At 30.1% G+C, this 18,133-nt stretch overlaps 1 protein-coding gene across 1 annotated transcript; it reads right to left on the bottom strand.

The window, feature by feature from the left end:
* Window positions 1-230: 230 nt before the first annotated feature.
* LOC111039648 (inter-alpha-trypsin inhibitor heavy chain H3-like) lies at window positions 231-18,121 on the bottom strand. Its single transcript, XM_022323242.1, has 18 exons — window positions 17,789-18,121; window positions 7,779-7,948; window positions 7,597-7,707; window positions 7,378-7,516; window positions 7,192-7,300; window positions 6,648-6,808; window positions 5,585-5,785; window positions 5,320-5,500; window positions 4,855-5,038; window positions 4,517-4,709; window positions 4,233-4,449; window positions 4,046-4,161; window positions 3,857-3,965; window positions 3,738-3,773; window positions 3,566-3,646; window positions 3,211-3,482; window positions 1,566-1,702; window positions 231-321 (listed from the first exon to the last, which is right to left on the bottom strand). Exons 1-18 carry the CDS (start codon window positions 18,119-18,121, stop codon window positions 294-296), a joined length of 2,778 nt encoding a protein of 925 aa, XP_022178934.1. The 3' UTR covers window positions 231-293.
* Between the last annotated feature and the right edge of the window lie 12 nt (window positions 18,122-18,133).

Here is an 18,133-nt window from a genome sequence, read left to right as displayed (position 1 = left end):
GAATTTGACGGTCGATGGAAATCAAACATTTTTATTTTGTCAAAGATTAAGTAAACAATACTAATAAAATAATAAAATAGTTTTAAAACAAAATAAAAATGTTGGATTTTCATCTTACCTATCTGGTTTTAGGAAATAAACAATTGTTTGGATAAATAATTATGTTTAATTGATAATACAAAGGTACATAAAATATAAGTCAATAATCAATAATAATAAATAACTTAAACACATTAAAAATATTAATAATTCTCTGCTTCCTAGAAAAATATGAACATTCACACATTTACATTTTACACTAAGCAGCAAATTCCTGCATACCTGTAAATAAAATAAAAATATTTATTATTATAAGATAAAAATGTAATTTAAGAGGGCGCCACACCCGCATGCGTTGTCTCCGTCTTACAAACGAGTAACATACCAAATTTACGCTCAGCAGTTCAAGTTTTATGCCGTTAGCTTAAAAATTAGAGTGAATTAACCTATTATGAAACTTGATGGTAAGAACTTTATCCGTGTTTTGTTGGAAGTTTTTTTTACGATACTTCAGTTTTTAAGCGAGGTATGCTTGTATAATAAATGTAAATTAAAAATGCTCATAACTCACTTAAAAACTGAATTATTGTAAAAAAACTTCCAACAAAACACAGATAAAGTTCTCACCATCAAGTTTCATAATAGGTTAATTCACTCTAATTTTTATGCTAACGGCATAAAACTTGAACTGCTGAGCGTAAATTTGGTATGTTACTCGTTTGTAAGACGGAGACAACGCATGCGGGTGTGGCGCCCTCTTAATACAATTTGGTATTTATAATGTACATTGTATGGAATATAATAATGAATGATGATTTATCACAATAATTTCTTTGTACAAATTATAAATCACAAATGTTTTTTTTTAAATTTTAATTTCAATAATCATATAGTACAATAAATAAATTTAAATTTATAAATATCTGACAAAAAACTTTAACTCGAAGCTATTAATGTAATTTGATTTTTCATTTTGTTTTATTGATCTAAAGCTCGGCTACTATGGCCATTTGCTGTTTGTAAGAGAGTAGCTTTTTTGGAACTCGTATTTGTATGTGTAGCAATAATTTTGTTGCTAAAAACCCGGGTGGTCACTCATGCGGGAGTTGGCAACGCCAGCCGGTGTGTACACTGTACAGTGTACACTCAGAGCGCGTACGTAACTGAATGTAGACTCCTTGCCACACCGTGCCATTAATTTTTATATACCAAAATAAACATTCCATACCATAAAACAATATTAAGCATATTGATAAATAATAAATTATCAAGACATATTTTCATATACCTTATGAAATTTACTTAACGTTCTTTTATACTATAATTAAAATATCTTTTCACTTAAGTGTGAAAAAAATGTTCAAAATAAAATTTAAAAGTACAATTATTATTAAGAGTATAATATTTACTATTTAAACTACTTAATAAACCGACAACCTTCAGATTGTGATCAATGCACACTCAAATGTCTATACTACAAAATGAATAATAATAGTATCATACAACACAAATAATATTGTACTTACAATGTTTCTATTGGGCAAAATAGTGAAAGGTATGTATCAAACGAGTTCAGGATTGATGCCACAACGCAGTCTTTTAAATGTTTACAATTACCATGGACTTGATCAGGTGTTGTACAGTTTTGATATGATTGACCACTCTAAACATATATTCAACAGTGAACGAACAACATAAATTTACAATTAATTATCAAACAAGACTGTCTATGCCAGTCACGGGTCTAGGACAATTCAGCACTGCTGTTTTGGCGAGAAGACATATCGGCGATGGCCATTTTGGCTCGGAGTTTTTTTTAAATCAAGAATAATGCTATAACTACTACTATTGTCTATTACTATTATGGAAAATAACCGTAATAAAATCGTATACTATGTGTTCTCCATCAAATTCTAGTGAGGAAATATTTTTACAAAGTGACAGTGGTCCGGGTCCTAATAGAAGAGGTATTAATTTTTGTTCCATAATATTCTATGTACTTTGATATTTTGGAGAATTCAAACGTTTGGTACATGGCTGGTACATTTAAAGTTGCACCTCCATTATTCAGTCGAGTTTATGTAATATTAGTTGATTATTTACATGGTATACAAGTACTGCCTACGGTTTATATTTTACTCCCTGATATGACCTAACCTAACCTTCATATGATCATATGTTTTTAATGTTAAAAAATTAAGGACAGACTATAAAACCTAAATCAATTTCATGTGATTTTAAACAAGCGGCTGTAAAATCAATAAAAAAAGGATTTCTTGATGTTAAAATATATGGGAGTTTATTTCATCTGTCGAAAAATATTAAAAAACAATTCGGTGTAGTTAATCTCATAACTCGATACAATAATGACGCTGATTCTTCTATATCAATTGAAATGATCATTTCATTAGCTTTTGTAAGATTAGAAGACTTTGATTTTTCAGTTTATTTATTGGGCTCAAAATCTTGATGAAGAATTAAGTAACTTATTAGAATGGTTCGAAGATAATTATATAGGCCGAACAAACGGTAATAGTCGGGGGAAAAGAAATGCTCGTCTCCCTCCAGAAATTAGGAATCTATTTGATAGAGTCTTACATTCTGAATATAGGACGAATAACCATGCTGAGGCAGCAAATATAAGATTAAATATTGAAATGGGAGTGTGCGGTCCAACGATTTGGACATTTATAAATTGCTTGAGAAGGGTTCAAAAATAGGAAGGTCCCTAAAAAATAAAAATAAATATAGTGACCTGAATTGTCGTTTATATAGCGCTTATAAGTAAGCGGGTATAATAGAAGAAATTTCATTGAGTATTAAAGGGAATCACACATCATATTTCTTTGAAATAAATTTCAATTTTATATCATTAACATTTTATTAAAATATTATGAGTTTATTTTTTTAAATTAATTTTACCTAATACCTACATTTTACCTATTTTCGCTATTATCATGTATGGGTTAACCATTTTGTTTTTAAAAACTGTAATATTGGAATAATGATATACTATTAATATAATATTATTTATTAAGTTTTTTTTTAATTGCATATTAATGCACTAGCAGCGCTTAGATACCACCACGCCGAAATAGCCTGTGCCGATATATCTTCGCGCCGAAATAGTCGTGCTGAAAAGTCCGATTCTCCCAGTCACGGCTCACTCACCGTGTTCAATGATACTTGGTAAACTGTATTAGTTGCGTTCAATGTAATAGAATCACTCAACCATGATAGTTCTTTGATATCGTGCAACGATGTAGAATTTGATTCCTCTGTTACAATTTGGGGAGAATCTACAGCCGAGGTCAACAGGAATTTATCTGTATCTGCAACGAAAGTTGACGTTATAGTTGTCAAAGGAGCCATTTCAGATGCAGCAATCAATGCATCTTCGGGAACCGACGAGTAAGGACCTGGGATCATAGCACTACTACCAGCTATAACAACAAATTATAATTATACAAATAACAATTTATGTTGGACAAAGATAATTGTAGATGAATAATTTTTAAGTAATTACCTTTTAACGAAACAGCTGAAAATCCTGGTGGGGCGGGATGTGAAGCAAAACTATTTGCCGCCATCATCGAGCCGGATGAACCTAAAATGATATTTTTCAAAATTTAAGTCAGTGGAATAATAAAATAATAAGTACAAGATAGCTAATGAGTAAATATTTTTACAAAACGCACCTAATTGAAAAAGTGGGCTGCTGGCCATTAGAGAACCTGAAACGAAAATATTTTAAAAATAAGTCTTTAGTTCTCTTTATAAAGAGTATTTGTTTTAATAGGTTTAAACTGGTATCTACCAAAATTATATCTATCGTTAAGCGGTTTGATTTTTTCTGGAGCCGCTGATGTAGTTGTATCATTAGGTTTGACAACAACTAAAGACGTTAGTGGAGTAACAAATGAATACTAAAAAACACAAACACATATATTATACATAATTAAAAGAAAACGTAAGCAGTTAAAAATATATAATTAGAAATACTTACTTCTAATGCTAGTTCTAGTGCTTTAGCTTTTGCCGTAGAATTTTCGTTCTTGTTTAATTCATATTTATCCATCAGTTGTTGAATGTTCAAATACGCCCATAATTTCTCCAGATGACCTGTTATCAATGTAAAAAAAAGAACCTAGTAAATTGTCTGCAAAAGTAAGCACAACAATAAAATTAATTACCTATTCTTCTTTTTTGCGGAACAGCATCGGGAGGAACGATGGGGAAATCGAAACATGTGATAATGACAGGGCCTTTGAAATCCCCTTCAGTCGAATCGGCGTTCAAAGTCCCGTTAAAATCGGGCAATTTGCCATCTTTCAATTTTCCGGCCACTACTAATTCCGTACCTTTGAACAACAGGTTGAATGATTTTTTCGTTACAGTAACATTGTCGACCTATAAATATAAATTTATAACATTTGTACAATTTATTGGAATACGTACTTGAACACTGCATTTTTACCTGATCGTCAATGTATTTGAAAGTGACGTTGGATAAAATGGGCGAAGATATTTCTTTATAAAAATTACGCAATTGTAAAGAGGCGTCTGAAGCTTCGTAGATGACCCTGGCGAAACCGGTGTTGTTCAATGAGAGTTTTTTAAGGAAATCAATATCCGCCCCTTCGCCAAATCCCAAACTAAAGATCGGATACCTAATAATAACAATTAATACTACTATTTTACCAAAGATTTTAAAAAATCGTATTTTTTCATCTCTCAGAGGATGACCAGTTATTAATATTAAGAAAAATGTCATGTACTACAGCATTGATTATACATTAACAGCTATCAACTCACTTCTCTTCGTTAGTGTTGGAAACATATTTAATCAATTCCTGGGGTTCGGTAATCCCTGTGGTCGGTTCACCATCGGTTAGAAACACAATAATAGGTTTTGGTGTGTTAGCACCATCTTTGAAGCGCGTTTCGCCCAATTTTGCGATCAAATGAGCTTTGGTCAGGGCATCCTCCATATTTGTACCTTGTGAAATAGTCCAGTTACAACAGTCCTCATATTACTTTTTACGTGGTTTTTAAAGTATCAATAGCGTACCCAGGAATTTAAATGGCGGGGTGTGGTAGGAGAGGGGGGGTGTTATAGTAACCGATAATACGTGTAATTGAAATTTGGTGGTAGTACCGTAGACACAATTAGGAAGATGTATAGGACAATGGGGTGGTGAATATAACTCCAACTTAACCCCCCCCCCCTTAGGCTCCCATCCATACAATATAGTGGTTTATCCTTATATCAAGTCTTACTGCTCTCCGATGTCAAGTCCTGAATGAATTTTTTGGCGGATTGAATGTTCTGTTCGGTTGCCGGAAAAACGAAACGGTTTTCTCCCAATGTCTCCAAACTAAAATTATTGTTCGTCTTCCAGTTACTACCGTTTTCGTCCCAACGATTCGATGTTTCTTGAGTAGCGTTTATTGTCCAAACCTGTTACACAAGAGTTTCATTGACAATAGTTAAAAGTTAATATTAAAAATTATATTCGTCAGTGCAAGAAAATTGCGCTTTTACTTGAGCAAAATCTGAGAAAAGTATCAACGTGAAAAAATCTTCAAAATGAATTTCTGAAAGAATTTGACCCATAGCTTCTTTCACTTGGGGTAATTTCTGTCCAACCATAGAACCACTAACGTCGAGTACAAATATGACGTGAGTCCTGAGTGGCTTCAAGTCCGTAGGTGCAAAGAAATGTACAAAATATCCATCGTCGATCTGTAAGTCGTAATGATTCAATTAATATACCTACATTTGTATTTGAATATCCTATTTATTATTGATAAACAATAATTTTCTTCAATACCCTCAAATTAAATGTGTATTCTGTATATTTGGTTTGTCTACGAGACTTGTATAATCAGTCATATTGACTTTAAAAGATCAATTATTTTTGGATTGTTAATTTTTCGTAAAAATATATGTTAGATCATTTAAATTATATTGGACTATTCAGAAAAATGTATTTAAAAATAATTATTACAAAACAAGACATTTTTCTTACAGCGGAAGAAGCACATAAGTCTAGTATATTGTATAACCCATGTTTTTGAATATAACAATTAATTTTCGTTCACTTATTTTACTGAAATTGGATTAAAATAAAGTGCATAAATAAAATGATTAATTATTATTAAAATGTTGAATTATTATTATTTTTAATTCAGTAATAAAATCGTATGGTTTTCAAATAATACGAAACCATATTACTACATAAATAAAAATAAGTTGTCAATAACTTGGTTTTTTACCCAATTTTTAAAGACTATCTACATTTACACCAAAATTGGCTATAAATATAATACAATTAATTCATTGGATAACTCAATTTTTTTTAATATGCCAGCGAGACTACATTTTATTTGAAAACCTTGTAAGTTAATAAAAAAATGTGTAATATAGGTATAAACATTTCCAATGATTCGTAAAAATACATTCTTTAATTTAATCTATTTTAAATAAAATACGTAAACAAAAATTACTTGAATTCAAAAACATAATATATGCTTTACATTACTAATGTACTAGTTCTACAACAAGAAATGTATTATACTTTATTAACAAATTATTAATAACATACAAGAACTTGGTTTGGTGCAGATTTATGATCTACGTCATATTGAACTATGAATTGGCCTTTAACACCACGATCCGTAAATGTTAACTGCTCTTTAACAGTTGGACTCCACGTTATCGTCGCTTTGTTGCCTGACTCATGGGAAATTTTCGCCAATTTGTTTTCTGAAATACATTTGTATGTTATTAGAATAGAATCTAGGTACAACATAATACTTGAATGAAAAAGATAAATCATTACGAAATAATAAGGTATAACAATGACTAAAATTATCATAGTTTATTATTAAATATTTAAATGGCTCATTGTAAAGTAACATTTATCGTATAAGACTAAAAAATTGATGAAAACAAAAACATATTTCAATAATTACATTTATTTCATTAACTTCATTACTCTACTGAACTTAATGTAGTTGAACTATCAATGTTGCTTGTTATTATATGTTACCTACTTAAAACTATAGATAGGCGATTTTTCACTATGCTATCGATTATATAAAATATATATGTACGTATCAAATGGTTAAATAATTATGTTTACGTACTACTAATTGTAGTCTCAATTTCATTTGCTGTTTTTATGTCTGGCACTTCCAATTTTGTTATGTTTGAAGACTCTTCAATATCTACTATAACTTGCAAGTTTTTAACAACCTATAACGACAATGTAATTACAATAAAATATGAAGATTTCAATAGTTGTAATAACACATTGGTATTTAAGTACTCACTTGTCCGGGTTGTAAGTTTATTATATTTTCATAAATTCCCAATTTCCTGTTTAACAATTGTTCGTAAGTGAGATTAAATGTAACTTTGCTTTCTGCTTCCACGTTTACAGAAACCGTAAACTTGTTTGAATCTCTTGCACTATGGATAAATCAATTAGATATTGGTTGTCAACATTAGGTTGAGAAGTTATTTTTAATTGTATGGTAGACCGTACTTACTTTTGCTCGACATGAGCTGCCGTCTGACCCGAGTTTACGGCAGCAATATATTCTTCTTTGGCCTCTTTCTTTTCTTTTACGTAAGCTTCGTAAACTTTTTCGTTTATTTCCCTAAATCCAAAACAAGACCGATTAATTGGATTATATGATCCAAAAAATATATAAAAGAACAAGTAACTAACATTAAAAACTTAGAAACAAATGCAGATTCTGGAAGAGTTACGTAGAACTGTACTTCATGGGAAGTGTTTTTCTTGTTGGCCACGCGACTCGACACAACAGTCTGTGCATATCTGTACTTAATTTTCGAATGGACGACAAAACTGTAAATGTCTCCGTTTGAAGCCAGGACCTAAAATCAACAATCAATTATTGATCAATTATTTCTTATAAGTTACAAATACATGTATGAGTGTGTACTACTTTTAATTCTCATGGTAAATTCGTTTTGTGTATAAGTGCAGCATTAATGATAAAATTATTTCAAACAATCTATACGTTTATGACAAAACAATAAAGAAATATTACAATTTTTTATTGACTACACAGTGATTTAACTATCATTTACACGAAAAGTATAGTAGCGTTTATAGTAGTATTTCTATCATAGTTTTAAGTCATTAAAACTCAAAAAGAAAAAAATTACTGTTTTACTTCTTTTTTATTGTTAAAGTGTTATAATTATTTAAAATGTTTACTTTTTTAATGCTGATCCACATTTTTAATTCCAAATTTCTAATTTAGAATAATTTAAAGAATTTCAAAATTCAAACTATAGAGTTCGAATTTTGAACTAAGTTTGAATTAATTATAGTTGGACAATATTATAGGAGGTATGTAAAATTACTTACAAAGTTAATCTTATTATAACTAAACATTAAAATTTCAGTTTTTATGTATTGATCGATATGACTTTAAAAAAAGTTAAGACTTTGTGTCAGTGTTTACTACTAAAATATTCACCCACTATGATATTATACTGTCAGCAATTATTTGGTAGCTAAACAATTTAATGTGTTGCTTAATACGAAAAAAAAATCATATCTGAATATAATACCTCATCAATTCGACATCAATTTTTTTACCTATTCAACTACTATTTTTTATAAGTCGTTTCAATAAAATAACAATAAATACCTGTATACTATTTAGGTATTGTTCACTAGCTACCTTATATCTACTGTAATATACCTATACTTTACAATTTGATTTTCATGTCGCATTATATTTGTGTATTATTGTTTCACAATCGCGTAAAATAATATACAGTAATATACAAATATGCATATAAGTCTAGCCAGTCTAGGTGATTCATTAATATACAATATACAAAAATTCACAATTTGTTGGTTGTTTAATATAGGATTGGTATAATCCAACTATATACAAGTTTAGTGAGCATATGTTTTCACGAATTAGTCAATGATTATATCTATATAGGACATGATGGTGACGATCCGGGGTGGACTGGCTAGGGTGGTGAGTGGGCGATCCCCGCCTGGGTCTGTGAAAATATAGGCTGCTTGAATAAATTGGGGCCGTATGTATTGGTGTTTTTAATAACAACTGTATTTTGAAGGTAAGGAATAAAATGAAAAAAGAGAGAAAATATCAACCTAAGTGTTAAACAAAAAAAAAACCATTTTTGAATTTCGTTATTATTATTATTATTTTATTTTATTTTAATTTGGGCTGAGTTTTCTGTTTTTCCTGGGACAATTTTTATTCTCAGTCCACCCCTGGCGATGATAGGTTGTATAAATAACAATGATATAATTCAATATCGAACAAATCCTACGATTACCTACACTTTTCTGTTTATGCACTTATGCTGTAGGCTTGTCAAACTCAAAGCATTAACTGGTCAAAAAATATTAAATATTTTACTATGCGGTCCGCACAAAAAATTGTATCCAAAAAAAGGATTTAATCATATTTACTGCTTACAATATTTATTCAATTACAGTGTATCAGAAGATATGACAGAAAAGTAACATAATGTATACCTCTCACTAACACAGTTGTGACACGAAAGGAGAATTGTATAATTTTTTTCTCAATTGATTGATCAGTATTTCTATCCTCGAACCATAAAAACTGAGATTGTAAGCACTACGTAGACACCTACTCACTGAGATGTGAGATGAAATTCAACAATGCAGTATAAAATGCGACAAAAAATAAAATCAATAGTTCACTCGAACCGTAAAAAAAATTAAAAATAATAAACAATTGAAACATAATAATAATATAATGTAGGTTCCTATTTTTAATGATCAGATAATATAGGTCACGCGCACACTCAGTTTCAAGTTCATTTTAATATACGTTGCGTATTAAAATTTTTTTCATAAAATTTGAACGACTACATTTGTTTTTTTCGGAAACTATTTTACATAGGTTATCAGCACAAAACACGACCAAAGCAAGTGTACCATATGAGTTGGACGGAAATTTTAATAAAACATAATTTGATTGTTTTCGTTCGGATGGAGCTAGTTTATGATATAGGTTAGGTTAGGTTAGGACGCAAGGACGAGGACTCTATATTATGTACATATTATATAGCTACAGAAGTATTATGCATATTATATGGATTCTGAATTACTATCAAATTGTTTTTTGTTCATCATCGATACGTCTTATCAATGACCTTCATTAAAACTATAACACAATATATGTAGATATATATTATGATAATAAATTATTGATCGAAATATACAAGGATTCAAGCTGCGTACGTGCTGCAACTCAGAATAATCAGCTTTCTTATTATGATGCACTACATTGTGTGCGTATATATTCATCACTACCTGCACCACCGAGTACTATAAAACATCCAATATTATATTTTTTTAATAATATTGTTAAAAGAAAAATTATCATTGACGTTTATCGTATGTTATGAGCTATATATAGAAACAAGCTCAGATTTAAAGGGGACCAAAGAGATACATATTTGATGACGTTTGTTTTATATGTTTAGAAATTGTTGTGTTCTTCCCATTGTTTTTTAATATTAAAACATTTCAAGAAACTATTCATACAATTAATGGAAATCGGGAAATATCGAGTGATATATAAATTATATAAGCGTTTTTATGTTTTTACATCTTATTAGCATTCTCTAATCACCTCAATTAAAGCATAAAAACATTATTGATTTGTTTATTTATATAATTGAACAGTCTTTAAGTATCCTAATTTTCCGATGATAAGATGGTTCTACATAACTGTAAATTTCTAAGATGACTCATATTAAAAATAAATACGTAACAAATATAACATAGGTAGCCAGAAGAAGTATATATTTTACCACCTATTTGTTTAAAATCAAAACAAAACTATGAGTAAATAATTTATAATACAGATTAAGAAATCCATAATATATTTAAGATACTCATTATTTCAGAAAACTTTTGAAAATATACAATACAAAATTGCTTTTACAAAATGTTAAGTGGTTAAGAAACAACATTTTGTGAAAAAAAGTTATACTTTTTATAGTTGACATTTTAAATGTCAACATATAGATTTTTAATTTCATATTCCTATTTTCTAAGCTTCATATTGTTGATCTGTAAAAATAAATTTTCAGTCAAGGAGCTTGTTAGTTATAACTTTATAAGTATTTAAAGTTTAATTCAACGAAGTAGTGAACCTATATTTTGCGGGGTGTCCACAGTCACTCACCCACTCAGCAATATTTAAATGGTAGGTACTTAGAACTCAAAAACTACTAATCCATAATTCGATTTTTATACATCAGAATACTCCAAAAAAACAGACTTCTTTGAAATAAGGTACAAAAAATGCATGTTGTCTTTAAAAAAAAGTAACGATGATGACGATAAAAAATGACTTTTTAACAACTTACCGTTTTAAAAAATGTATACATTTTCAAAAATGTAAATAGTTGTTGGTATAATTGATATAATGAGTGTCTTGCGTTAAAAATATCACCCAGTATACAATTTATATTAATATTGATGAAAGTCTGAACAAATCTCATAATAGAAACAAAAGTGATTTCGATTTTATTTTCACAAGTCGTTGTATTGACTTCCGTTTTCATTTTATAACATTATATAACTTATAATCACAGTAAAAATACCGTTACAGATTAGCTAATTTAATTGTAATATTTAAAGTGAATAGAAAAAATCTCAATGGTTGTACATTATATACTAAGTACGATCCGTTTCACTAGTCATTTAATTTAAGTGATACCCATGTTATTATTGTGTAAATATATAGTGTATACAGTAACTTGAATTCAAAGAGAGTGAGGGGATGCTTTTACGCCGATTCACTGTGGATAAATAGGACATAGTGTCTACCTATGTAGCGCTGTCCTGTTGAAACCACTAAGAATACCCAGTACTCGCCATCTCTTATAGTTTTAAAAACATCCTGAAAGGACAATATTCACAGGTATCTGTGATTACAGCCTGTCTGGATTCGTTTACGATTATGAATAGTTACACTTCCGCGTGTCTAGAAAGTTGTATGTCGTTTATTGTTAATAATATTGAAGTACAGCATATTATAGATTCTTATATCTATGTATTACACAATGATGAATATTATATAAGTTTTTAAACTTTCTTGACACATGTCATGCACATATAATATATCATGTATATAAGTACGAGTGTACGGCAGTACAACGTAATTGTTAATATAATATTTTATACATAGCCTGCAATGGGCACAGGTGTACTGCTGCCCGACTGATTCACCAAGCATAATATTTAGTTGTATTATGCATCTATTCAAATCCTAGATTTTTTTTTCCACCATTTAAGCAGATTGTTAATGTAGTAAAACTCTATTTTTTCTAATGGAGCCCCCTTTTCTACTATAAATTAATATGCACGTGATCTTTATCTTTTTGAAAACGTTGATGAATGTATATCAAAATTCGAACGACTGTACGAGTACCTCTTACCAGTTATTATACTTTTATACATAAAGTTATTATACTTTAAGTACTAAGAATAGCTGTCTTGAATAACGATGGTTTTACATACAATATATTATAATAGACGTCATATTTAATATTGTTCTTGCTATGGTTGGATCATTTTTTACAAATTATAAAATGTCAGTAAACTACAAACTATTAAATAGGACTAAATTTTCAAATTATCATAGTCCATTAGCCCCCATATATTATGGTAAACTTATTATCATGGATATGGTATAAGATATATAAATTAATATTGGTAGTATATGCGGTATTGGATATAGTGTATAGATAGGGTAATATCTTCATACTCCATAGCACCTACTTAAAGTTAATAACTCGGAAACTACTTGTGTAAATTATTTCAACTTGAGTGCGTCAAAGTTTAAAAAAAAATCATCCAGCTAACCACGGGTTTCAGTATAATGTTTTACATTTGAAAAACTAAGTTGGTACAGCTACAAGATACTCCTTCAATGGTACTACTAACCTAAGTGATTTTTACAATATGGTCATAAAGTATAATTGCTTAAAAACAACTACTAAAACTCAGAATCCGAATAAACGGATGGTTTGAGGATAAAACGGGTTGAACAATGAGTATAATTTATAGCTCGGTGAATCATACTGTATAGAGTGTCGGACGTGATGTAACTATGGTGTACCTATGCCTGTACATATTATAATGTACTGTCGAGATTAAGATACACATTCGAGTCTCGGTAACTCGGCCCTCGATAACTCGAATATTGTTGAAATGCTTTTAAGTTATGTTTGAGATATCAATAATATTCAAAAAATACGTACTAAGTTGAATTTATTTTTTATTTCCCACGAGATTCGAATTACCGAGACTCGACTGTATGTTTTCATTCGGTCCGATGATCGGAGCGTTGCTCGGTTGACCATTTTCATTTATCTTGTACTTGATAACAACATCAACAATTACGACAACTATACCTACCTACGCGTATGCACTAAATGAGTCCATATCTACGCGTCGTTTGGGGCCCCCGATTATCTTAATTTAGACGAAGTGCACTCCTTGATAATATAATAATATTATGAGCTCGTACGTGACGCTCTTTACGTACGCATATAATAAAATATACACGAAGGTACCAATACTATAATATTATAACATGAACGGTGGTGCACGAGCACGTTATAACATTATAAACTATTAAGAATATAATAATATACCAACAAAAAGTGCACCATAACTACGGCAGTACGGGATGAGCGATGATCGAAATTCGTGAGAGCGTAGTATATGATCATTATCATTATTGTTATTATTATTATTATTATTATTATTATTATTATTATTAGTTATGTATTTATGTGTGGCCGCGGCAAGCGAATATTGTGTTGTTGTTCTACGCGTGTACGTATACGGATGATTGGTGTATACGACTCACTCTTGTTTTTCGTAGACACGTCCGCAGTTAACGTCCATTAAATACGTATAAAACGATAATCGTGTCGTTCTGTTATTGTTACCTCTGTAGAAACGAAAACCCATTATCCCGAGTATCAAAAACGATGGTGTGGGCGACATTAAATTTTAAAAAAATGTCTGTAAGTAATAAATATTTAACTCTTTTATCAGATTTTCGGCGTCAGAGATGGACTAACCTTTTATAAATATATACATGTATGTATTGTACGTATTATAGTATACGGGTTATGCAGGTGGTCACGTATATTTTTAAAAATAAAAAAAGATACTTAAAATTATGGTTAGCTATGCGATAAAGTGTAAGACATAAATGGTAAATGGATTCTTATAATAGTTTCGTGTACAGATTTATGTCTGTATAAGACGCATTACTATTTACGACACTTAAAGTGCTTGAATATTATTTGATAAAATAAATGTATCAGTTATCAAAAACAAAAAAAATACCAACAGTATAACATAGAATAATGTTTATAATATAAACATATTGTTGTATACTTGTATAGTTGTATTGATAAAATATAAATATTTTATAATTTCTGTCAAACAATACACTACAATTTACAACTAAATGAATAATTTTGTTGATAAAAAAGCGTGGTTTTGTCACTACCTATAAATAGTAATTCACTACATCAAATCATAATTTGATTTCAAATAATACATCCGCCATCACTGGTATTAATTATTATATTTTATTTCATGTAATCAGTAGTAAAATAAATACATCCTATAACAGTTATACAGTCAATAAAAGAGGTAGGACCAAAGTAGGAACAACTGTAAAAATTAGAAATTACCCATGTTAAATCGAATAAGCTTTAAAAGTAAAATAGAATACATAAATAATAGATGTAATTTTATCCAACTTTTAACTTTATGTGGTGGGTTAACTATGCAGTACCTACTGATGTAGATAAATGAGCAAGACAAAAGCTTAATGAGGTACATATACAGGGTAGCTGGGTTGTGGGATTTGGATTAAGAATAAACATGACTGTAAAATTATTCACTAGGGAATTATGTATAATTACTTCAGACATTTTTCTGAGTACAATTTAAATTTTAATGATTATCTATTTTCTATACGAATTACAAACTATTGGTTTGTGTTAACATACAAAATATAATTACTATGGAATATGTGATGGATTTCTAAACACTCATAAATTATTTTATCTCTTAATTTTTTTAAATTAAATTAAGCTTATTGGATGATAAGTAAGTACAATCTTGTAACGAGTATGACGTATGTAATGTCTAATTTAAAGCGTGGAATTTGTTTCGTAAAGGCGATGATGAACCATCCAAAATGTCCTTTTTCTCTAAATATACTATATTGATACCAAATTCCAAACGCATAATATAAGCCTTAAGGCTGGTCGTTTTCTTTTATGTAATTCAATTATTATCGTAAAATAAAAAAATCTGAAGGAGGGTCCATACTATTGTCACCTGAGGTTAACCACATTTGTGAAAATTTTTCATGAAAATATCAAATATTCTTTAAAATTATTCAAATATTCTTTCCTTCCAAACGGACACTTACTAAAAACACTATTGGATATTTGGGTATATAATATACTGTTAGTTATTTATTCTCTTAATGATATTCTCAATCAAAATATTAATCGAATCAATTATTCATAATTATAAATGCGCAATAAGCTTTAATTATAGCACACAAGTAGGTATATAGAAAGGTAACGTAATTGTCGGTGGTATATAAAACTTATGGAAAGTACAACTTTATAAGCATATAATAACTTGACGGTAAACTTGATTTCATAAAATTAGATATAATATTATATACAAGTATTATAGCCGAGTGTATATATTATATAATGAATGTTAAATTTAGAAAAAAATAAACATTTAAAATTATCCGAAAATCGAAATTCGATCAATCGACATGGTGATATGTTGATATGCATTATATTAATTATGTTGCTTCTTGTTTGTATATTAATTTAAACATCGTACCTACACGTGGTGGGGCAGGAGGAGAAGGTGATCAAAATGTTGTATTACAAACCGTATGATATATAGTCACCAATTTTGTTACGAAAATTCTGATCACCTTGTGTATAGGATTTGCTCGTAGTCCTTCTAATTCGAAATAAAAAAAGCATAAAATTACAATACGTATAATTTATTATAATCAGTTCCATTTGTGTTTGACCAATCGATAAATTATTTTGCCAGCAAGGAATAACATATTCACTATTAAAATCTAATTAGACGACACCGTTTGTGTATATTTATGTACCAAAGGTTACGTAAGTGATTATACGGAAATATTTAATATATTACCTACGAATTGTTTTACCACTTTGGCGGTCAAACATAGCATATCAAACAAATTGTAAAATAAAAAAAAATAATTTAAAACCATTCAAAGTATTTTTTAAATGTACAATATATATTATATTATATGAACATCCGATTATCATCATGATAAAAAAAAATAGAAATATATGTTTATTAAACGTTGAGATCGGTGCCCATTATATTTTACTGTTTTGATAACTGTTCACTTTTACGATTCAATGTCTACCGATATTATTAATTCTGATGATGAAAAAACATTAGATTTAATTTGAATAAACATTGGAGTATTATACACTTAAACATAGCTAATCGTATTATTACCGATGTTTGCATTAAAAATTTATTGCAAAGACGTAAAATGGAAAATATTTACTCATTCTAAATTTCACTTTTCCGCCATATTATTATTACTATTTTTAATCACTGTTGCATTACAACTGACGCGTAGCATTTGTTATTATAATATTATAATCGAAAGCTGATTTTGTAATTACAGTTATTATTGACCAGTTTGTATGGGTATAATGGTATATTACATAGGTTTAATGGTATCTTTGCAGGAGTAACAGAAACTTAACAAAATCAATTGTCAATAATTATCTTATTTCATTTTTGTACTTACAAGTGATTGAGAACAATATACCTTATGCACTACCTTATACTACTTTATATGGTCTATGTTGAGAACCAATAAGACAACAATTGAGAAAACACATTTATATGCAAAACGTAACGACAATACATCACAACATAATACATAAATATACACTATGTATCTATAGTTACATCTACATAGGTAGGTAGACGGTTTTTATAAACGTATAAGGTACATTGGACGACATTATCTCGTTGGCATTTTAATAAATTTTGTATAGATAATTAATCTTTAAATACAAATTATTATATTATATTAGTTTCAACAATCGATTAAAAAAAAACCTTATCATACTTTTCCTTGAACCTTTTTCGTTTCCGCACAAACTTATAAATAAAAAAAACGCAAATCTAGACTAGTGACTTCTAATAGATCTTGACTCATTGACGTGTGTTATTAGGTCATGCCATAATATATATTTTAGTATATTATAATTTGAATAATTTGAATTAGGCACAACTGTCAAAAGGCTACACATCAAGCATCCGTGAAATAGGGAAACGTCTGTTTTTGGTTATACACAATAATTATACCTTAATATTATTTTGGTTTCATAACCGACACACTCAGATAGACAGGTGCCCAATATTCACCACAAATCGATGTCATCTTTAAAAATGTCACGGTTAATTCGAAAAACCGGAGGGATATTCGTCAGAGAGTTAAAAAAAAATAATAAAAAACTAAGTACGACCTAAGCCTAGAATATTATAACATCAACGATTTAAAAAAGAAACGTCGTAACTAATATTTTTGTATCATGTTGTATACAAACCGGCGGCGGCAAGGACGGCTTCGGAGGAGGTAAACCGTAACCGGACGGCTGCAGGACGTTGTCGGCGGTGTCCGCTATGTCGACGGTGTCGAGGGTGTTGTCCACAGTGACCGCTGTGGCGGCCGCGGAGGTGGACGCGATGGCATCGGCGGTGGACGCTATGGCATCGGCGGTGGACGCTATGATGGTGGCCACAGTGGTTTCGGCTACGACGGTTGTGTCAACGGCCGCAGCGCCGGCCCGGTTGGCGGCCAGCGCCAGCAGCAACGACAACAGAACGGCGGTGGCGGTGCACGCGCGAGTCGCTGACGACAAGGCGGACGGCGACGACATGTTGCTGCGCCG

The sequence above is a fragment of the Myzus persicae genome, unplaced genomic scaffold (assembly GCF_001856785.1).
Source record: "Myzus persicae strain clone G006 unplaced genomic scaffold, MPER_G0061.0, whole genome shotgun sequence".
In the NCBI taxonomy this organism is placed as follows: Eukaryota; Metazoa; Arthropoda; class Insecta; order Hemiptera; family Aphididae; genus Myzus; species Myzus persicae.
The sequence above is the reverse complement of the archived record's forward strand: the minus strand, read 5'-3'. Positions and strand labels throughout refer to the sequence as shown.